At 46.5% G+C, this 23,326-nt stretch overlaps 1 protein-coding gene across 12 annotated transcripts in view; it reads right to left on the bottom strand.

Moving 5' to 3' along the window:
- HERC1 (HECT and RLD domain containing E3 ubiquitin protein ligase family member 1) overlaps window positions 1-23,326 on the bottom strand; it is a 1,155,039-nt gene that overhangs the window by 609,920 nt on the left and 521,793 nt on the right. For all 12 annotated transcript variants that reach the window (XM_069222059.1, XM_069222062.1, XM_069222061.1 and 9 more), the window contains exons 35-37: window positions 18,367-18,606; window positions 17,894-17,977; window positions 431-945 (exon numbers count right to left, since the gene is read on the bottom strand). In XM_069222059.1, the coding sequence (XP_069078160.1) occupies window positions 431-945; window positions 17,894-17,977; window positions 18,367-18,606 (839 nt within the window). The remainder of the gene's footprint in view (window positions 1-430; window positions 946-17,893; window positions 17,978-18,366; window positions 18,607-23,326) is intronic.

The raw sequence follows: 23,326 nt of genomic DNA, 5'->3' as shown, positions 1-23,326 counted from the left end.
GCAAAGGTATGGCCTTGGGAGCTCTAAAGGTGACAATAAGGGAGCACTTGATAGCAGTAGTGGCCCAGAAAAGACAAAAGAAAACAACCATGTAGAATGAAATATGTCACACTAACTACATTTGACAAGTTCTTTGTTAATTCATAAAAACAGCTGCACTCTCCAGGAACAGACTCTCATAAACCATCATTAACACCTTCCTTCAATCCTTCAAACATAGGCCCGTGTTAACTATATTTTAACACTCTTATTTAATGCTAGACCCAATAAGATGAAAGCAACTGTAACATGAGTTGTAAAGCTGCATTCCTAAACATTTGATTGCCTACAAATGTGTTAATTTTAGTAAAAACAACCTCAACAAATAAGTGATATTTCTTTGCATCAGTGGTATAAATAGTATTCATAACAATAGTTAATTTAAACACACCTGATGGTAATTTCTGCCTCATCCCATTGGACCTTAGCAGACGTACTGCCCTCTTTGACCACACCAAGCAAGGTGGCATGACGTCCAGTTTGTTTATGTATGCAACGACCCCCAACTCGAAGACCAGCATCGACTCCACCAATAACTGCCATCACAGGCCACACGTCAGTACATAGCATCTTGAGCTGCAGTTCAGAGAGGTCTGCAAGACTGTGCCTGCTATGTTTCACCTTCTCTTCTTCTTTACACTCTTCTCTCGTGTCATGCTCCTCCTTGCTTTGGACTGAACGACTCTTTTTAAGTTTTTGACCAGCTTCTTTTATGCAAGTTTTGATCTTATAAAGTCTCTCCACCATTTTCTTGTTAATACAATGTGTCCACCTGTCTGTACGGTGAAGGATGCGGATGAGTTGTACGGTGGCCTCTGCAAGCACCGCAGCTACAGGGCTGCAGATAGGCTCACCAGGAAGTAAATCTCTAGGCGTGCCCCGCATTTGCATATCGCAAATCTTCACCTGTATTGGACATAAAACACAATTTTAAAAACACTACATTATACTGTGCAACCAACTTAGTAGTACCAAAAGATTACAGTGCTAAGCCCAGAACACCAATATTTAATATTTACATTCTCACCAACTACCAAATATTGGGAATTGCTGCAAAGTGAAAGCACTCCCTAGGCTGCTAATTATTACCTTAATCTCACAGCGTATCCCTTCACACAGAGACATATTAAGCCATCATCATCTTAAGCACGTTATTCAATGATAGGTCAGGTCCAAAAAAATGACAGTGATGGGTCAGCCAACAGACCTGATGGACACTGGAAACCGGACAGCCTAACAACAATGTGAGTAAGAGTTACTGGATAGCTACCTTTCTCCAGCTCGACTGACAATATCTATCCTATTTGAAACTACTAGGAAAAGGGTTGGCAGATCTGGGAGGCTCTGACAATACAGAGTTAAACCTATCTTCAGAAGATCACCTTACAAATAACTTAACCAAATTAATCACATATGTACAAATATTTTGCAGTGATTCTTACAAACAAACAGATTTAAAACAACTTGCCCATGTTTGGTGCAAATCAATACAGACATTTTTTATGTGTTGTCCTGTGTCACTTAAACAAAATTTGTATGAGGGTTTTAATGACAATACAACTTTTGGAATCCCACATTTATAAACCTCCTCATGACCAATATGCATGAAACTGTATTTGTCTTACAGTCATAAATGCTAAGCCATAAACAGCAATTTAATTCACATTCATCAAACAGGGCCAAAGTTACTTGCAAATAATAATACCATTAAATTTAGTGTACCCTTTTTAGACATAACTATATTGGTCAATTTTATGCTCTTGTTTCCTTAAACTCCCTACTGAATTTCAATGGAAAATTTACCTTTTGACTCAAAGCACACAACTATAACCAGCCATATGGATTTGCCAGTCTCAAACACACACACCTTTCTATAAAAACAAATTTCATGTTTTATTTAACTTGATCAATTTCGATAGATTTTTACCATAACATTTTTCTAGCCTGTGGGAGAGGTATACACACTATTTCAGCCCACGCAACCTTTTATTTTCCGTCTACGCTAATTCTCTGAAGTGCAACAGTTAAAAGAATGTAATAAATCTAACTTTGCTAAGTTTGTGATCAAAGTTAACAAAAAATGAAGGCATTCATAACTGTCTTGCAAACCATGTACCAAAACAATGAGTTACTTACCTTCAGTAACGCTCTTCTGGTAGATACACTATCTAACAGCAGATTCCTCACCTTAGAATATTCAGCAGGTGCCAAACTGGGAGAAATTAGCAGCAGCGTTCCCACATGCTGCTAAACACCACCATGCAGCTCTGCAATGATTCCATACTGCCCCATAAGTGATGGGACAGAGCAACATATACGCGCAGCCACTGCACACTGATGTCAGCTTCTTATCTTTTCCCTTTATGAGCCCTCAGACCAGCAAGAACACTTTTTGTTAACAGTGTGTTAAGTACTAACTGGGGGAACCTTTTAGATGTTAAAAATAGTCCACTCCACAAAATTGGTAAGTGGGAGAGTAGTAAGGAATCTGCAGTTAGACAGAGTATCCATAAGAGAGAGCATTATCAAAGGTAAGTAACAAACAAGTTACTTACCTTCAGTAACGCCTTATCTGGTAGAGACTATATCGAGCTGCAGATTCCTTACCTTTTAATTCTCCCCAGACATCAGACTGGATTTGGAAGATTTTTCGTGAGCAATACCCCTTCCCACTGGAAGGTGGCGTAGATAGACTCTGCATCCACCGTCTGTGCCAGAAGTGATGCTGGGGTACCTATACAGGAGCCACCCACGCGAGCTGACGTCAGTTTCTTTTCATGACTTTCCATGCCAGAATCGCTGAGCCAAGAAGAACAGTCATTCATTGGTGTGTCAAAACTAGGGTCCTGAAAGGGGTCACCTCTGTCCCTAGAAATCTGTTCACAGAGCAGTGAGGATGGGTGGGTCGGTAAGGAATATGCAGCTGATATAGTCTCTCCCAGATAAGGTGTTACCAAAGGTAAGTAACTTGTTCATCTGATAGAGACTTCTAGCTACAGATTTCTTACCTTTGAATAGATACCCAAGGAATACCATCCCCGGAGGAGGATCTGCAAACCAATTTTCAATCAGGAAGTCCTGCAGGACCTAACGGGTGAAATGCTCATTCCTATGGACCTTATTGTCCAGGCAGTAATGTTTGGTGAAAGTGTGCAGAGATGCCCACGTTGCTGCCTGGCAGATGTCCAGGACCAGAACTCCATGTGCTATTGAAGTAGTCATAGCGTTAGCTCAGGTATAATGAGCTCGGGCAAACCTTCAGGAGGCTGCTTGTTGGCCAAAGCATAGCAAACCTTGATGCAGAGATGGAACAAGAGATGGTTTGCTTTCTGCACCGCCAGACCATTCTTCACACCCATATACCCCATGAAGAGTTGGTTGTCCACCCGGAACTCACAGATACAGTCAAGGTAGAACATCAATTCTCTTCTTGGATCCAGACATGGGAGTCTCTCCTCTTTCTTATAAGGATGCAGGGTGGGTACAAAGTAGGCAGGGTAATTGTTTAGCCTGCATTAAAAAGTGTGACCGCTTTCAGCAGAAAAAAGACCCCAGTTTCTCAGGATATATAGAAAGGTAAAGGTGGCTTAGATGACAAGGCCTGCAGCTTGCTCACTCGGCAGGCAGATTAAATTGCCACAAGGAAGGCTGTTTTCAGTGTGAGGAGCCCGAGGGGACAATTGTGGAGAGACTCACATAAAAAAAATTAGAACTAAATTAAGGTTCCACCGGGGCATAATTAATGCAGAAGGAGGAAAGAGATGATTAAGACCTTTGAGAAACTTATGTACAACAGGGAACTTCAACAAAGACAGTTGATTAGGCAAACGCAAGAAGGCAGAGATGACAGATAAATATTTCTTAAGAGTGCCCAAAGCAGAACCCTTGTGGCAAGGCAAAGGATGAAAAGTAAAACCTCAGAGAGGGGATCAACAGATTTTTCTGCACCAGATTTCGTCCAACAGCAGGCGTACATCGTCTTGGTGGAGGGATGACTGGCTGCCAAGATGACGTTACAGACTTTGGGATTAAGGTCAAAAGCTGTCAACTGGCGCCGCTCACTCTCCATGCAAGAAGGCAGAGAGTGGACACGTTCAGGGGAAGAACCCTCCTCTACTGCTGCAACAAGAAGATCTTCCCAAAGGGGCAGCCTGATCAGAGGATCGATGGCCATGCTCAGTGGCTCAGAATACCAGACTCTCTGTGCATAGTCCGGAGCCACTAGGATGACTTGGGACCAGTCATTCCTGATCTTCTTGAGAACTCTGGGCGGGAGTGGTATGGGAGGTAAGGCGTACAGGAGGCCTGAGTTTAACTCAAGACAAAAAGCGTCTCAGAGCGAGAACTGCCTTGGAAACTTCACCGTGCAGAACTCCTGATTTTGCACATTCTCAGTGGAGAAGAGATCGAACCAAGGCTCTCCTGACTGTTGAAAGAGATCGGGCCCCAACTCCAGGTGGAGATGTCATTCGTAATCTGCTCAGCATCTTCAGCTGAGTTTGTCTGCTCTAGAGTTCAGAAAGCCTGCCATATGTTGAACCATCAAACCACCAGGGATATGCCCTGCTGTTCCAATCATGTCCAGAGGTGCAGAGCCTCTTGGCAAAGGGTCAACAACCCCACCTGCCCTATTTGTTGCAGTAACTCATGGCGGTGGTGTTGTCCGTGAACATCTGCACTAGCCTTCCCTTGATGGAGGGTAGAAAGGCATTCAATGCCAGTCGGATCGCTTGGAGCTCCAACAGGTTGATGTGGACTCCTGATACAACCAGAGAACAGAGTACTCTGGTCTCTGCCTCTCCCAGATGGCTGCCCCATCCCAGGAGTGACACATCTGTCACTACTGTCAGATCTGGTTGGGGAAGGGAGAGGGGTCTGCTTCTGACCCAATTGTGGTACATTAGCCACCACTGCAGGTCTTTTGTAGTTTCCACTGAGATCTGGACCATGTCAAAGAGTTTCCCCTGATGCTGCGCCCATTGAAACTTCAGGTCCCATTGCAGAGCACGTATATGTCATCTGGCATGTGTCACGAGCAGGAGTCCAAACAGCCTCAGAGTCGGTCTCACTGAAATCCAGGATAGAGGCTGAAACATTGATATCATAGCCTGAATATCTCAGACTCAACGCTCAGGAGGGTAAGCCCAAATCGGCACAGTGTCCAGACCAGCTCAGATAAAAAGAAGTGTCTGAGAAGGAATCATGTGTGACTTTGGCATGGGAGTCATGAGTGACTTCGGCACTCTTAGAGTGAACCTCAATAAATGCAGGACGCTCACAGTAGTCTGGAGGTGGGAGACGACAGCCTGTGGAGAGCCTGCCTTTAACAGCAAGTCATCGAGATGGAACCCCTGATATCCGCAGCTGAGTTGTAACCACCCCCCCCCCCATCATCTGGGTGAACACCTGAGGGGCGCCGGTAGCACAGCAAATTGAAAATGCTTGTGGCCTACCGTAAACGTGCAGACAGTGCCCGATGAAGAGGCCAGGCGGGGATGTGAAAATAGGCGTCCTGCAAGTCCAACTCTACCATCCAGTCTCCTGGGTATAGGGAAGACAAGACATGAGCCTATGTGAGCATTCTGAATTTCTCCTTCTTAAGGAAGTGGTTGAGGGCTTAAAGATCTAGAATAGGGCGAAGACCTTTGTCTTTTTTGGGAAACAGAAAGTAGTGGGAATAACAACAACAGCCTACATCTGGCACCGGAACCCTCTCTATGGCTCCCTTGGCCAAGAGAGCTGTGACTTCCTTGTGGAGAAGGAACAGATGATCTTCTGTCAGCCGGTCATGAGATGGTGGCATGGGTAGAGGTGTGGTCTCAAAGGGGAGGGAGTAGCCCCTTTGAATAATTTACAAAACCCACCTGTCCAATGATATGGACTGCCAGTGGGGCAGGTGATGGCGAATCCTGCTGCCAACTGGGTGTCCATGGTGGAGGGTATGGAGGCTGCAGCAGTTGGGGCGCTGTGGTGAGGGGGGGCTGGGTGGTGGCAGACTGATCAGACCCCTGGCTATCTAACTCACGAGGTATGTGGGTCCCGCACCCTCGTCCAAGCAGAGGCTAGGAAGCATGCGTGGCATGGTAGCTGGCAGAGAATTGGAGTGGTTAGAAGGAACAAAAGGCAGATTGGGGAGCACAGGGGCTGCTGCGAGGCCCAAGGACCTGGCCGAGCCCAAGAATACTTGTAGCGCTCGAGCTCCAAATCTGCTTTGTCTGCAAAGGGACGAGTGCCATCAAAGTGCATGTCCATAAGGGAAACTTTGACCTCCCCCAAAAAGCCAGAGGCCCTCAGCTAGGCCTGGCGCCTCAGGGCCACTGTCATGGAAACAGCTCTGCCTAGCGAGTTGGTTGTGTGACGTCTGCAACTAATTGTAAGCTTTTCTGCATCCCTCCCTTCAGCAACAGCCTGAGAGAGCACGGTCCAAGCCTCCTCCGGATCTTGTGGCAGCAGTTGCGCAACCATGTCCCACAGGGTGTGGGAATAATGGCGCAAAAAGCATGCAGTGTTCACAGACTGCAATGCCAGACTGTTGGAAAAAAACATTTTCTTCCCTTATGAATCCAGGCACCTGGATTTTATATCAGGGAGAATGGTAGGCAAAGAGTTGTGGGAAGTTGAGGCTTAGAGCACTGAGCTCTCAGGGGTAGGGTGCTGCGTGAGGAAGGCTGTGTCCCTAAGAGCGGGACGATGGTGGTGGTCAATAAGGATAAGTTACTTACCTGTAAATCCTAGTTCTCTTCCAGGGGTATCCTCATCAAAGTCATAAACATTGAATATTCCTGCCCTTGTGCGGGGACCCCGGAGCATATATAAAATACACACATATTATACATGTGTAAAAACAGCAATGCAGGCTATAATGTTAAAAACAGGCTAAAATGCTTTATTTCTATGAATTTTTTTTTTTGTATATTATAAAACTACAATAGAGAATAAATATTTACCCAAGCCCCCAAAACTGGGCTTAGGAAAGTAAGCAGCAGCAAACTCTAGAGGAAAAAGAGAAAAAACTGCATTGAAAAACAATGAAGCATTCTTAGCCAATAGGCTGCATGCAGGTTAACACAGGAGAACCATAAAAACTTAGGCACTGTGCCTTTAAGACCCTGAGCACCTCCAGTATCCCACCATGCCTCAGGGGTGAAGGAAAGGTGACAGTTGGTTCACAGTTAGGTCAGTTCTTTTTACGGTGACAATCTGTGTAACTGATTCAAAATACAGTCTGTCCTGCACTTCTAGAAGACGTGCGTCCGGGGAGGAGGGTGGGTTGTTTATGACTTTGATGAGGATACCCCTGGAAGAGAACTAGGATTTACAGGTAAGTAACTTATCCTTCTCTTCCAGGGGATCCTCATCAATAGTCATAAACATTGAATAGATTAGCAAGCCCATCCCTAAACCCTGCGGACTGTCTGATAGAAGTGCAGGAATAGATACGTATTATGCAAATAAATTTCTCAGAGAGGCCTGCCCCACTTGGGCATCCGCTCTTGCATCTGAGTCTAAACAGTAATGTCTAGTAAACGTATGCACAGACTTCCATGTAGCAGCCTTACAAATCTCAGATATTGGAACATTGTTAAGGAGGGCAGCAGTAGCCGCTTTTCCCCTTGTGGAATGCGCTTTAGGCCTCGCTAGTAATTGTTTATTAGCTAGCTGGTAAGTATTAACAATACAAGAAACTACCCATCTTGATATCGTTCGTTTAGATGCTGCCTCTCCTGTCCTCAAATGACCATAGTTTACAAACAAACGGTTAGAGTGTCTAATCGATTTTGTCTTATCCAGATAAAATTTCAGCACTCTTTTCAAGTCTAAGGAGTGCAATGCTTTCGCTGCCGGAGTCTCTGGATTGGGAAAGAAAGTCGGTAAAGATATAGGGGGTGATTCTAACCCCGGCGGTCTTAGACCGCCGGGGCCAGGGTCGGCGGGAGCACCGCCGACAGACCGGCGGTGCCCCGCAGGGCATTCTGACCGCAGCGCTTTGGCCGCGGTCAGTGCAGGAAAACCGGCGGTCTCCCGCCGGTTTTCCGCTGCCCGTTGGAATCCTCCAACGGATGGCGGTAGGGGGGGTCGCGGGGCCCCTGGGGGCATGGGCACTGCAGGGGCCCCCGTAAGAGGGCCCCTAAATGTATTTCACTGTCTGCTGCGCAGACAGTGAAATACGCGACGGGTGCAACTGCACCCGTCGCACGGCTTCCACTCCGCCGGCTCGATTCCGAGCCGGCTTCATCGTGGAAGCCTCTTTCCCGCTGGGCTGGCGGGCGGCCTGAAGGCGGCCGCCCGCCAGCCCAGCGGGAATGTCAGAATTACCGCCGCGGTCTTTCGACCGCGGAACGGTAACCTGACGGCGGGACTTTGGCGGGCGGCCTCCGCCGCCCGCCAAGGTCAGGATGAGGGCCATAGTCTGATTGATATGGAATTCTGACACCACCTTCGGAAGGAAAGATGGGTGAGTTCGTAGAACCACTCTATTGTCATGAAAAACCGTGTACGGTTCCTGGAAGACAAGGCCTGGATTTCGCTGACCCTCCTCGCTGAAGTAATGGCCACTAGAAAAGCCGTCTTCCACGTAAGGTGTTGTAAAGAGGGCTTATGTATAGGTTCAAAAGGAGGGCCCATAAGTTTTGCCAATACTATGTTCAGTTCCCATGGAGGAGAAGGTCTCCGAATGGGCGGAAAAACTTTTTTAAAACCTTCTAAGAAATCCTTGACTACAGGTTTCGTAAAGAAGGATTCCTGAGAAGGTGACTTGCGATAAGCTGTAATAGCAGACAAATGTACCTTAATAGATGATACCTGCAGACCGGACTTTGCCAGATGAAGCAAATAGGACAGTATGACATCCTCCTGAGCCCGTATGGGATTGTGACCTTGTTGACAGCACCATATGTAGAATCTCTTCCACTTAAAAGCGTAAGAACGCCGCGTGGAAGGCCGTTTGGACTCTTCCAAGATGTTCATACACTCCTGTGAGAGCCCTAGGTGCCCATACTGCAGGAATTCAGGAGCCATGCTGTTAAGCTCAGAGAGGGTAGGTTGGGATGTAGAATTCTGCCCTCCATTCTGCTCAGAAGATCCGGTCTGCACGGCAGCCTCCTGTGAGGTTTTTCCGACAGGTTGAGGAGATCTGTGTACCAGAATTGACGGGGCCATTGTGGCGCTATAAGAATCATTCTGGTTCTGGATCTGTAAAGTTTGCTGATCACTGCCGGAATGAGGGGAATCGGCGGAAAAGCGTAGAGAAATATCCCTGACCAGTCGATCAACAGGGCATTCCCTCGAGATCCCGGACGGTAGAACCTGGATGCGAAGTCTGGGCATTTCTTGTTTACTTCGCCGGCGAAGAGATCCAGTTGAGGCCGACCCCATTGCGCGAAGATGTATTCTGCGACTTCGCCGTGTAGGACCCAATCGTGAGCGCCCTCTAGGTGTCTGCTCAGAAAATCTGCTTCCACGTTTTGCTGACCTGGCAGGTGAACCGCTGTAATTGACATTCCTCTGGCCAGGAGCCAATGCCATATCGTTTGGGACTCTCGCGATAGGGGTAGGGATCTCGTTCCCCCCTGTTTGTTCAAATAATACATCGTGGTTGTATTGTCCGTTTGTATTAGGAGAGTTTTCCCCTGAATTAGTGGTATGAAAGACTTGAGAGCCAGATGGACCGCTCTGAGTTCTAGCAGATTGATGTGGTACTGCTTTTCCTTGTCTGACCACAGGCCCTGAGCTTGAAGGGGACCCAGATGAGCCCCCCATCCCTGAAGAGACGCATCCGTTACTAGGGTGTCGGATGGAAGTACCTGGTGAAACGGAGCACCCACTGATAGGTGAGGTCTGTGCATCCACCATCTAAATGATTGAAGTGCTACCGCCGGTAGTCGCACTCTGTCCTCCCAGCGACCTGTCCTTTGGCTCCAGTTGCTCTCCAATGCCTCTTGGAGGGGCCTCATGTGGAGTCTGGCATTTGGGACAATAAAAATGCATGATGCCATGGAGCCCAGCAGCGATGTCACCTGACGTGCCGTAGGTGCGTTGGCTCTCAACAGGTCCTGACACTTCCTGTCTATTGAGGATAGTCGTTCCTCCGAAGGATACACTTTTTGGAGTTCTGTGTTTATGATCGCTCCCAGGTAGTGAAGATTCTGTGTTGGAATCAAGGATGACTTTTGGTAATTGACCTGAAGACCTAGAGACTCGCAAACTCCGAGCACAATGTCCCGATGGCTTCTCGCCTGCTCCGGAGAAGAAGCCTTCAGTAACCAGTCGTCTAGGTATGGATATATGAATATCTTTTGTTTTCGAAGATGCGCTGCTACTACTGCCATACATTTCGAGAAAACTCGTGGGGCAGCTTTCAGGCCAAATGGTAGAACTCTGAACTGGTAATGCTGTAACGCTACTTGGAAGCACAGGAGTTTTCGATGTTTGGGAGCTATTGGGATGTGAAAATACGCATCCTGCAGGTCGATGGAGCACATCCAGTCTCCCTGATGTAGTTGAGGGAAAATCTGGTGAAGCGCTAGCATCCTGAACTTCCGTTTCCTTACGTATTTGTTCAGCAGCCGTAGGTCCAGGATTGGCCTGAAAATGCCCTCTCGACCCTTCTTCGCCACCAGAAAGTAACGGGAGTAAACCCCCTTTCCTCTGTGCGAAGGTGGAACCTTTTCTATGGCATTCTTTTTTAGGAGGGCGAGAGCCTCCTTGCGTAGCAAGCTGAGATGAGATGGATTGCCTTTGGTTGGTGGCAAGCGTGGTGGAGGCTGTTTGAAAAGAAGAGAATAGCCATGTTCGACAATATTGAGCACCCATTTGTCTCTTGTGATAGAGTGCCACTCGTGAAGATAAGCTGTAATACTTCCCCCCACCGGAGTGGTGTACAGTGTCGAGGGAAGCGAGATCTCATTGTTTGGTGGGTGCTTTCGGAGTGGACTGTTGAGGTCTACTTGACCCTCGCTCCCTTGTGTTCCGTCGTTGAAAAAGAGGGCGTCCCTGTCGTTGCTGTGACCTTTGGGACCAGTGAGGGGTTTGAACCCTCTGCTGGAAAGGGCGCCTGTCATAAGGCCTGTACCTCCACCTGAAATCTTTCTTTCTTTCCAGGCCCACTGCCCTTATGGTATCCACCTCGGTCTTCATGCGGGCCATTTCCTCAGCTGCATGGGCACCGAATAGAGAGTTCCCGGCGAATGGGAGATTCGGGATGCGTTGTTGTGCTTCCTGCTTTAAACCAGTGAGCCTCAGCCAGGAAGACCTCCTTGCACAGATTCCATGCGCGTACCCATGTGCAGCTAAATCCGCCCCATCTGCTGCCGCGCTGATAACCTGGTTGGATACCAGGCATCCTTCTTGCAGGATCTCCTGGAAATCTTGTCTGTCCTCTCTGGGCAATTTCTCTGTGAATCTATTGAGAGAGTCCCACAGAGAACGATCATACCTGCCCAGGAGTGCAGAAGCACTGGAGACTTTCATTGCCGAAGCCGCCGTCCGGCATATCTTTCTCCCCAGAGAGTCTAGATGCCTGCTCTCTTTATCCGGGGGGACCGTGGATGATGATGCCACCGAGTGGGTCTTTCGGGCTGCAGCTATTATTACCGAGTCCGGTGGCGGATCCTTCCTGAGGAACAAAGGGTCCTGTTCGGGAGCCTTGTATTTTTTGAGAATCCTAGCCGGGGCAGATTTGAGCGAGGCTGGGGCCAGAAAAGTGTCCATGGTTGGCTGCAACAAACCAGGCACTAGAGGCAGCAGCTTTTTTTATGCTGATCTCGGTTGTAGAGTCTCAAAGATGACTGACGAGGAGGTAGATGGCTCTGGAACTTCTATGTTTAGTTTCTGCGCTCCTCTTAGCAGCACCTCGTTAAACGTGGTAATGTCATCCACCGGTGAGACCCTAGCAGGTGGTGAATCTGTTAGGGTGGGTAACGCCCGACAGATGAACCTGACGAAGACCAAGAGGGTGATCTTCTTGGTGAACGAGACCTGGATCGTCGTTGAGAACGAGACCTGCTGCGAGACGTTGTAGCAGAGCGCCTAGGCCTCGCGGCCGTTTGACGAGGAGCAGAACGAGCCCGTCTTGCTCTTGCTGTCGGTGATGGCGTTCTTGGCAGGGAGGCAGTAGGCGAGTACATTCGCGAATATTGCGAATCTGGGGAGGCCGCTGGTCTGTTAAGGCTCTCCAGCCATCTTGGAGATAGATTGATGGGCGAGACATGCCCAGATGATGCCGCTCTTGACCGAGAAGAGTCGCTCGGTATGGAGACCACTGGAGATGGCGCGGCCTTGTCTGGCGTGGGGCGATGTTCTATTCCCTGTGGGACAGGTAAAACCTGTGTCGACGTCGATGGCTGTGTCGACGTCGAAGGGCGCACCGCCGGTTGCTCTTGCCTCGACGTTGAGTGCCTCGACGTTGAGTGTCTCGATGCAGAGTGCCTTGACGTCGAACGGCGATCTTTGGACCTCGACCTGCTCACCGTCGTGTGCCTCGACGTGGAGCGGTGGGAAGCCGACGGCGGATGTCTCTCATGCCGTCGTGGCGATTTCGACGTCGTGTCTCTTGATGTCGGGGGGCGCACAGCCTTTGGCGGCGACCGGGCACGCCGGCGATGGCTCGACGTCGATCGGCGGGCTGCCGTCGACGGAGACCTGCCCCTGTGATGATGTTCCCTCTACGCCGTTTCCTTCGACGTCGGGTGTGTCGCCGTCGACGGCGATTTATGCCAGTGAGACGGTGGTAGCGACGACGTCGACGGGGAACAAACAGGTACTTTCCTACCTGCTGACGTCGACCAAGCCATTCTCTCCTGAGAATGGCCTGCTGGTTGTCTGGGAAGTGAAGAGGACGATGTTCTTTGCCTCTCCTGAAGCCCATGTAGCCTGATCTTTTCTCTGTCCTTCAGAGTCCTCTTTGACATATTCTTGCAGTACTTACAAGTGTCAGGGCAGTGACTGAGGCAGGCACACTATACACAGAGAGTGTGGATCTGACTGGGCCTTCTTCTTCCCACAAGCAGGGCATTTGACAAAAAGTGAAGGCATTTTTCTGTCAGGAAAAAACTGCCAAGCTCAGACAAAGATGTTATTTGTCGAATGAAAAAGGAAAAAAAAAAGCTTTTTTAAAGGATTTTTCTGAGAAAAACTCAGAAAAACTGAGAGCTCAATGCTCCAGGATCCTCTCAGAAGAAGCCGGAAAAAAGAACTGACCTAACTGTGAACCAACTGTCACCTTTCCTTCACCCCTGAGGCATGGTGGGATACTGGAGGTGCTCAGGGTCTTAAAGGCACAGTGCCAAAGTTTTTATGGTTCTCCTGTGTTAACCTGCATGCAGCCTATTGGCTAAGAATGCTTCATTGTTTTTCAATGCAGTTTTTTCTCTTTTTCCTCTAGAGTTTGCTGCTGCTTACTTTCCTAAGCCCAGTTTTGGGGGCTTGGGTAAATATTTATTCTCTATTGTAGTTTTATAATATAAAAACAAAAAACAAGAAAAAAAACTTCATAGAAATAAAGCATTTTAGCCTGTTTTTAACATTATAGCCTGCATTGCTGTTTTTACACATGTATAATATGTGTGTATTTTATATATGCTCCGGGGTCCCCGCACAAGGGCGGGAATATTCAATGTTTATGACTATTGATGAGGATCCCCTGGAAGAGAATCATATTCACAGGAGCCCCTGTGCTAGGTTTAGGCCAGGTACCCAAAATTATGTCTGTGGAGGCACCATTGTACAGGAGTATAAGGGTTCTGAGGTGGAGGCTCTCAGTTGTAGCACCTCTGTCAAGAGATTAGTCTTGATTGCCACTGAGGGTAGTTAAAGATCTAAGACCTCAACTTCCCTCCACACCACCACTGTGTAGGAAGCTCCCTCCTCCATAGCCACAGTAGGGGAAGATAACATACTAGTATCTGGAGAAGTATCTAGTCCACGGGCTTCACCCAGATCCTCACATTAGTCCATGGTTTCTTGTCCATAAGGCTGGTATTCTAAAGGGTCCAGGGGTTCCCCTCCCAGTCTTCCCCGAGGCCTAGCCCAAGGGAATATGGCTCAGGCGCTGATCTAGGAGGCAAGGCTCCTTCCAGCATAAGAGTGGCCGTTGGGATTCATGTTGGGGATGACAACGGGGATGCTGCCACTGGAATTGCCGGGAGCGCAGGCATCGGGACTGGCGCTGGGGAAGGTTGAGATGGTACGACCGCCGCCGGTCTAGATCCAAGACTGGTTCATTGGAGGCCCGCTGGCACCGAAGCCGCCAGGGCAGAACCAGATGGGACCCCTTCCGAGTTAGCTGGGCCCAAAGGCACACCAATGGAGTCTCAGTATAAAAATGAGGCGCATGGTCTCGTAAAACTCCTTGAGTTGGGCAGAGGTTGTTCTGGCTCCCGGAGAGTCAAGGAGGCATGGAGCCGGCTAGGCGCATGTTCCGAGGAATGAGGCCTAGAATGCCGACGCTCCCTCGTCCATGCACTAACAGTTGACAAGAAGTTGAAGACCCCTTTGACTTCATGCACTTCTTCTTGTGCCTTGACTTACCCGATCGTCCTGAGGACTTGGAATGGGATGAAGACGAGTTCTGAATCCGCAACCGTTCTTGGGATCTTCCACTCGACCAGGACATCAACCTGCACAGTGTTGCGTGCAGGGCCACCATCAGCTTTAGGCAACGCCCCCTTAAAGCCTTTGGATGATTGGCTTGAGAATCGGAGCATGACTTCAGGTCATGTTTGCACTCCAAACACCACAGACAAAGTGCAGATCCGTCACCGACATCGGCCAGTGACATACTCTGCAGAGCTTAAAACTCGCCTTCCACAATGACATCCTCGACAAACCAGGAGGAAAAACCTAAATTTTTTTGGACAAAATGTCGAAAAAGGTCAGTCAAAAGCTGGCAGCTTTTCTCTGGATCAGCGCACGTTCTGGTGCAAAAAGAAAAGAACTGACATCAGCGGTCCTAGGTAGCGCCTAAATAGGTACTGCAACATCACTTCCAGGGCAACGACAGGCGCAGAGCCGATCAACGCCACCTACCAGTGTGCAGGGGTACTAGCTCACGAGAAATCTTTTGGATCCAGTCTGACACCTGGGGAGAATTTAAAGGTAAGGAATCTGCTGCTAGAAGTAGTCTATATTAGATATGTGGATACTTTTAACCACAGAATCCTGACCTTGGACTAGATATCAAAGCAGTAACTCTCCAAGGTGGAGGGGATGTAGAGTGGGCACAAACCAAAAACCCTTGCAAAACCAAGCATACGGTCTTTCCCTCTGGATTTGGCTGTCAGAGTACTGGTGCTTTGTGAACATATTCACCAATGTCCAAGTGACATAGCCTTGTAGATATAAAGGACATGCACCTCTCGTACCAACAGTTGCATTTGACATGGTGGAATTAACTCTTGGACCTTCTAAGGGCTTCATAGTGGTCAGCGCACAGCAGATTTTAATGCAGAAGACTGTCCATTTTGATAGGACCCACTTCCCATAGCCTTCCCTTTCTTTGTTCTGGAGAATTTCATAAAAAGTTGAGAGTCCACTCAATGGTTATTGGTACGATCTATGTAAAGGCTTAAAGCCCTTTTGCTCCAACCAATAGAGCCTCTTCTCCTCTTTCAAGGGTGAGAAAGAGTAAAGAATGCAGGTAGTGTGATGAACTGCCCAAACTGGAAGGGAGCCACAACTTTCGGTAAGTAGACAGCCTGAGTCCTCAGCACCAGAAAAAACCTGATGAAGGTTGGTTGCACTGGCAGCGCCTCTAATTAACTCATATGACGAACTGATGTAATCGCAATGAGGAAGAGAGTCTTCAAGGTCAGATGATGCATCAAGCAGCTAGGTACAGGCTCTGTAGGAATACACATATGGTAATGTGAAGTTCAAGTGAAGTTCTGACTATAGCATCACAAATGGCTTGGAGTGAACATCTGTAAAATGTTAACAAGGACGGTTGGTCCAGTAAATGCAAAAAGACCAAAAGGCCTGATAACCTTTTACAGTGCCCACTGCAAAAGATGTCCAATAGCTTTCCCTGTTCCAAGCACCACACCAGGCTACAAATTTGCTTCAGGACCTGATTTAAATGGATTATCAGGAAAGGCATCTGGCAGCAAGGATGACATCATCAGGTGGCAGACTGAAAGCACTTAACTGCTGCTACTCCATCTCCATGCAGGGAAACGAGGTAAAAATTGGGCAGATTTGGGTTAAGGGGCCTGTTTCTGAGACAGGGGGTCTTCCCAAAGCAGTAGCTTGATCGTAGGACAGATGCTCATGTTCAGAAGATACCAGGTACCACACTCTCCTGGCACAATCTGGAACCACAAGGATGACTTGGGACCAATTGCTCTTGACCTTCTTCAGGTAGGAGAGGTAGTGTTCGGTAAGTGTACGGCAATCCCTGGTTTCATTCCAATCATAATACATGTCTTAACAAATACGGAAATTGAGGATACTGTGCGTTCTCAATGGTGGCAAAATGATACAGACAATCTGGTGGAAGATGCACTGAACCACCTTGGGATGTAGACATCCTTCCTGATCTGCACAGTGATGTCTACTTAGGTTGTCAGCCCAGGCAGTCATGGACCTCGCTAGGGGGTTGCCAATCAGATAGATGCCCTGGCACTCTAGCCACCTTCAGAGAAGCAAAATCTCATGGCACAGGACCCAGGAACCCATATCACCTTGCTTGTTGCAGTACCATGTTATCTGTGAGAGCTTGCACCAGCCTCCCTTTGATGGACAGTAGGAAGGCCTTAAGGGCCAGGCAAATGGTCCATAGTTCCAACAGGTTCATGTGCAGCCAACCCTCCACTGGAGACCAGATGCCTCAGATGTCCACCTGTCCCAGATTGCCCCCAAACCCTACTGCAATACATATATCACCACTGTCAAATCTGGGTGGGGTAGGCAAGAGGTTTGCCACTGATCCAATCAAGGCCCAGTAGCTATAACTGCAGACCTTTTGCAGTTTCCTCTGAAATATTAGGAAACCACTAAGGTAGCAAACACGGGCTGCATGGTCTCTTAGATAGCCTCATTTTGCTGTGATGTCATTAACACATACAGGAACTAGGGGTGCATTTGGACTAGCCTCTGAATCGGCTCAAATAGATATCAGAAAAGGAGACCGGGAGGCACATGAATGACCTTGCTGGCATCTCAGGGGATTCCCACTTTAACTTCTTCTTTTTTGCAGACTTACCCAAAGCCTTCGACAGACTACTTTGGGCCCAGGAACGGCTTTTGACATTGACCGGTTATGGCGTGCAGTTTTCCTATGTCTGGTGACACAGGTTTATCCTCACTGTACCGTACGGCCTTCAAGTAGGCGTAGTCATCACAGGCCCTGAAGTTGTGTTCCGAACCCTGGCACCAAAGACATCTCATGAGGGTCTGTCACAGACATCTGTTTGTAACAGTCCCTTAGGGGGTGATATTTAGTCTTGCACGCTGGTAAAATGTTAACAATATAATAGGTGTTTAATACAAAGGGGATGCTCCAGATCAGCATCTGAAGGCACAGAAAGAAAGGTACTGACATCAGTGACCAAGGGTGCAGCGGCTCTGCTCTTTACCTACAGAGAACAATGTTGGCTCGGACCTGCACAACATCACCTACCAGCTCAAAGGAATTCTTCTTTAAAAGTTTCCAGAGCCAGGGGAATATTCACAAAGTAAGGAATCTGTGGTTAGAAGTATCCATTAAAAATTAGTAGACAAGTACTAAATCAAAAGATCTGGAATGTACTGCAGCTACTGTAACAGTGGTAAGTTTATTAACATTTCACTTAACTGTAACATCTCAACTTATCCTCATACATAGTTCTTAACGAGAAAACTTTATGAATAAGTGTGTTACCTTTTCTCCAGGATTACTGCTATAAAACATGACACATGGGTACAATTCTGCTGCATCCACATCTTCAAATGCAAGTTTGGGCTCCTAGGTGGAAATGCAAAGTAAACTGTTCCTTAAAAAATATGTTACTAGACAAACATTTAGAAGTGTCAGGACAATTTGTTTCACCCTAATATACAGAAAATATTTTCAAGAAGACAATCTCAACTCTACCAAAACAATAAATGGTAAACAATTATTTGACTAGTGTGCCTATTGCTATGAAGCTTGAACACACATTTGAAAAGGACATTGCTTCCTAAGAGACTACTGCTTTACAATACACACATTTTCACTTAGCGGAACAAAGCAAGGGGCTACAGAACAAGTTATTTGTAATAAATACTTAACTCTATTTAATGCTCGTAATAATTAAAATTAACTACACATTTATATTAAAAAAAATATGAATTTAGTTAGATGATAAATGTTACCTCTCCATTTTTACCAAATGAAATAGTTCTTGCTTCCATATCCAACACACAGGTGATGAAATCTCCTTGTGTAAAACTTGATAATGTCAAAGTCTGCTCGCCATTGTGGTACAGATTGCCACTGTAAGCTCTATATAGCCACATATCCGAGGTAGTGCGATGGTTAAAGTCGTGCACTGGCCACCGTGAAACTCCTACACAGGTACCTTCATTGCCACGGTTTTCTTTCACAATATAAAACTTGAAAGATAGTAAGTGTATTAGTAACACAGAAAACATCAACACCAGACACTATGATCAAGCAGTGTAACAGTTTCCTGTGAAGTTTAGATAAAGTGAAATTGGTGGCTCTGACTGCTATTCTTTTATAGAAGCTGGCGTAAAGCACATGAAGAGAAAAGTATGCAAATGTGCCCTTAGAATCAAACTAGAGCATAGTGATTGTGACTCAAAAGTCCAAAGGAAGGCATGTCTTGAAATTGCAACAAATGCAGTGCTGAGTAGGTTGACACCACTGTATAGTGAGTGACAGTTTCTCCTAAAAGAAATGTATACGATAGCTTGTGTATGCCTCTTCGTCCACAAATATACAATACAGTTGTAAGGCCGATTTTCTCTATCATGCATTCAACACTCCTTATGCTACAGGAAAATATTCCAGAATTATACACATCTTATTTCAATTGTATACAGTTTAACAGAAAAATTCGAGCAGCCATGTTTAGTAGAAGAAAGGTGTGACCCTTAGTTTCTTAGGTTGATTCAAATTTTTATTGGGAAGGAGCCTGGAAATTGGTTATTTTCGCCTACCCAAGTCCAAACTACCAACAAGCTGGGGACAAGATCAGTCACTATGGATTCTCTAGGGGGGTTTTCTAAAATCAGAAATCAAAAGGAGCAGTCTCTCTAGTAGGCATTTTTTACTATAAAAAAGAGAAATCCACTAATTAACCGGTGTGGTAAAAGCCTTATCTGTATTACTGATTTTTGCAGACTAACACCATTTCAGTTTCTGATAAAACCATGGTGAATATCATACACTTGGTAACACAACAGCTGATCATGCCAGATGGTACAGAAAGAAAAGATGGGTAGACATATTGACTCTAGTGTACAAAAGAGATGTGAAAAATAGAGATGCACTGAAATTACTCATTCCTGCTGCCTTCATATTTCTGCTCATCACAAATTAACATCACAGCATTACTCATGCCCTGAATGACAACTAAATAAGGAAAATGTGATATGTGTAAAAATCACCTTAATGCCCAAAGTAATTGCCAAAATAACAATAGTCCAAACATCTCAATCCATACAGTGACATACAGTGAAAACATAACCTTGCAGAATACATGAAGCCTCAGTAAAGGGAGCATTGTCCTATGATGTACTCTCAGTCATATGCACAGCACACATAAATAAATGTCCTTAAAACCTAACCACTCCATTTCACAACAGTGACAGGTAACAAAATGGATGTGACGAAACAAGCTGGAGATATCGGGGTAGGAAACAGGATTTCTGTTCGCGGAGGAGGAGCTTGGACATAAACTCAGGTAAATTAGTAAGGATCCATTCACAAAATGATCTGCACACTTAACTGCAACTTTGGTAACAGCAAAATCCCAGACTCCTATTTACAAAATCAAGATCTACGAAGACTGCATTAAGATTTGTAGAAAATCTATACGTTTGCAGATCTATGCAAATACATAAGTGTGAGCTAGTGATGAAAAATGGGTTCCCCCGATAGAATCGGAATATATGGTGAACATCCACAAAGCCAGAATATTTTATAGTAATTAGGCTACTTATACTAACTTTAAATATAAATCTGAAGTTCTGTACACCAACCACTAAATTCCCACCACTAACATCTATAATTACATTACTTATACCTTGTCAGACTACACATTTGTATCTATGGGGTACTGGCTCAGTGCACAAGATGACTACAGGTATATAACCTTTTCCTGGTTCTGCACTGCAGGAGTCTTCAGTAAAGTCAAACATTTTAATAATCTCCTGCTGTGTGTGCGGACCCTGAAACATCTTTTTCATAACTTGCTTCCATAGAAAAGCATCATAGAATCTTTGTCCATGAGTTCATATTTAGGTGTGTGGAACTGAAGCCTAACAGAAGCCTAATATTTCGCTGAGTGTTCAAAATAATTCTTCATATTAATGTCATATATCTGCATTGGCACTTTCAAATGCAGAGAAGAACAAGTAACTTACATTTGGTAACCCTCCTTATGTGGGTGAGGCGAGCACAGAACGCCGGCAGGGTGATGGTTTGAGCACCATAGAACTGTCGCGTAGGCTCTCATTATTCTAATGAGACTACTGGATTTGGGCAGCAGAATCACTTGGGCTGTGGGGGACTGAGTCTACCCCACTACAGGTGACACCTGTTGGCCTAATCCAGGTTTTGCTCCGGCTAATTAGCAGTGCCTCATCTCTTCCCAAGAGAAGGGATGATTGGGCAACCGAGCGCATGACACAATTGATTCCTCAGGGAAATCGTGGTCACTCAGATCGCATCTGTTTCTCTCATTACATTAGTCTTACATATACAAGGACAATCAGAGGCAGTATATGTTTCAATAAGGCTTAAATGAAGCAACTCCATCTTAGATAATAAAGCATGTACTGCAATAACCAGGATGATAAAGCATGACAGGAGTAGAATTGTGACAAGGAAAGTGAAGCATAAAAATAGCGCTACCATATTGTCACTAGAATCATTAAAAATAGCTCCTACCTAGGCTATGTTAGAGCACAGCACGTTAAGCTCTAGTTCTGATCTTCAGGTTCCCCTGGGAAGATGATATCCCTCATACCTGGGCAAGAAGCCTGTAGTCTACATAATCAGCTGTAGCAAAGCAATCAGCTTACAGTCGTGGTCATCTGGCTGGAATCTCCCTCTAACGTGTATGGGGCAGAGAAGTGTTTTTATAATAAAACAGTTTATGTTCTGAGAAAATGTCCCTACATAAGGATGTGTATGTTTCTATGAACACCAGAGACAAAGCGTTACCATGTTTACCGGCAACCTATCTTACTGCAGCCTTAAGAAAAGCACAGAGTGAAAGAAATGTCTTGTTTAAGAACGCAGTGCTGACCTAGGCAAAGAACAGCTAGATAGAAATAAAACAAGACCGCATATGTGGCTACTGTTAAAATAATAAACAAAGCTGAATAAAATATATTTAGGTTAAAGTGCACAGCGGCAGGCCTAGTTTGCTAAAATAAAGTGCATGAAGCTATAACTAAAATGGCTACACAACAGAACGGCATGACAACTTTCAGTAAAAAGGATTCCGTATTTCTCAGAACCACCTTATCGGGGAAAATGGTGGTTATGGTGGATGAACACAGAGCCTGAAGATACTCACAAGCCATGTAAAGGTGATCACAATTAGGAACACATTTTTGATGGCGAGGAGCCATAGAGAAAAGCTATGGAGCACTTCCAATGAAGTACACAATAAATAAGTAAAGGTGAGTATGAGGTACCATTGGAACATCACAGAAGGGGAGGGAGGAACTATATGCTGCAGCCCTTTCAAAAACCTGATCACAACAGTTGATTTAAATAACAAAGGCTGATCAGGCAATCACAGGAAAGCTGAATGGGCCGAAAGATAACCTTTAAAAGTGCCCAAAGTAAGGTCTTGCCATACGAAAGATGGAACAAACAACAGTACATCAGACAATAGGGGTGGGGTCAAACTTGTCCCAGAGAGAGGCATATACAGTCTTTGTCGAGGTACACCTGACTGACACGGAGATATCAACTATCTCCAGAGGGAGATCAAAAACATTCAGCTGGCGCCACCCAATCTCTATGCATGAAGTTGGAGATTGTGCAGCCTGGTGAGGAGAACCCGACCATTCTGCTGCGATAGCAGATCCCAATAGAGGGGCAGCCTAATCAGAGGGCATATGCTCAAGCCCAGGAGTTCTGGATAGCATGCTCTCCATACTGAGTCTGGAGCCTCTAGGATGACTCGGGCCCTGTTGGTCCTAATCTTCTTGAGAACTTGGGGCACAAGTGGTATCAATGGAAAGGCACACAGGAGTACAGAGTTCCACTCTAGGTGAAATTCATCTTCAAGCGAGAGATCACCTACCTGACCTGGGCACTCAGATGCTCCCAGGGGCATTCTCCACACCTTGGATTAAAGGTGGCAGAATTGAGTGGCCACCTGGAGGAGCTCTGGGCACCACCCCTAGGGTGATGATGGACAGGGGAGTGGGTACTCCCCCTCTCCCCCTTTCCTTTGTCCAGTTTGGCGTCATAGCAGGGACAGGGGTCCCTGGACTGGTGCAAACCGATTTATGCAATGAGGGCACCAAATGTGCCCTTCAAAGCATACCGGTGGCTTGGGAAGGCTACCCCCCCCCCCCCCAAGCCATGTAACACCTATTTCCAAGGGAGGGGGTGTTACCTCCCTTTCCCACAGGAAATCCTTTGTTCTGCCTTCCTCTGCCTGAGCTGGTCAAGCAGCAGGAGGGCAGAAACCTGTCTGAGGGGTGGCAGCAGCTCTGGCTGCCCGGAAAAACCCAGAAGACTGGAAGGAGCAATGCCGGGGGTCCTCTAAGGAGCCCCAGAGAACACGGAATCATACAACCAATACTGGCAACAGTATTGGGGTATGATTTTGACAAGTTTGATACCAAACATGCCCAGGTTCGGAGTTACCATTATGTAGCTGGACACAGGCTTCCCCATACTTATGAAGTACAGTGCAATGGAGCTGGAGTTCAAAGTAGCACCTCTGCTCATGCAGGGGTGCCCTCACACACAGGTTCCTGCACCATGCCCTCTGGGATAGGAGGGCATACGATAGGGGTGACTTACAGTGACCTGCTGCTGTGACCTGTAGTAAAATAGAACATGCACCTTTTCACGCAGGCTGCAATGGCAGGCCTGCAGACACATTTTGCATGGGCT

This window comes from Pleurodeles waltl, chromosome 3_1 (assembly GCF_031143425.1).
Source record: "Pleurodeles waltl isolate 20211129_DDA chromosome 3_1, aPleWal1.hap1.20221129, whole genome shotgun sequence".
NCBI lineage: Eukaryota > Metazoa > Chordata > Amphibia > Caudata > Salamandridae > Pleurodeles > Pleurodeles waltl.
Note: the sequence above shows the minus strand (reverse complement) of the source record. Positions and strands in the feature narration are given on the sequence as shown.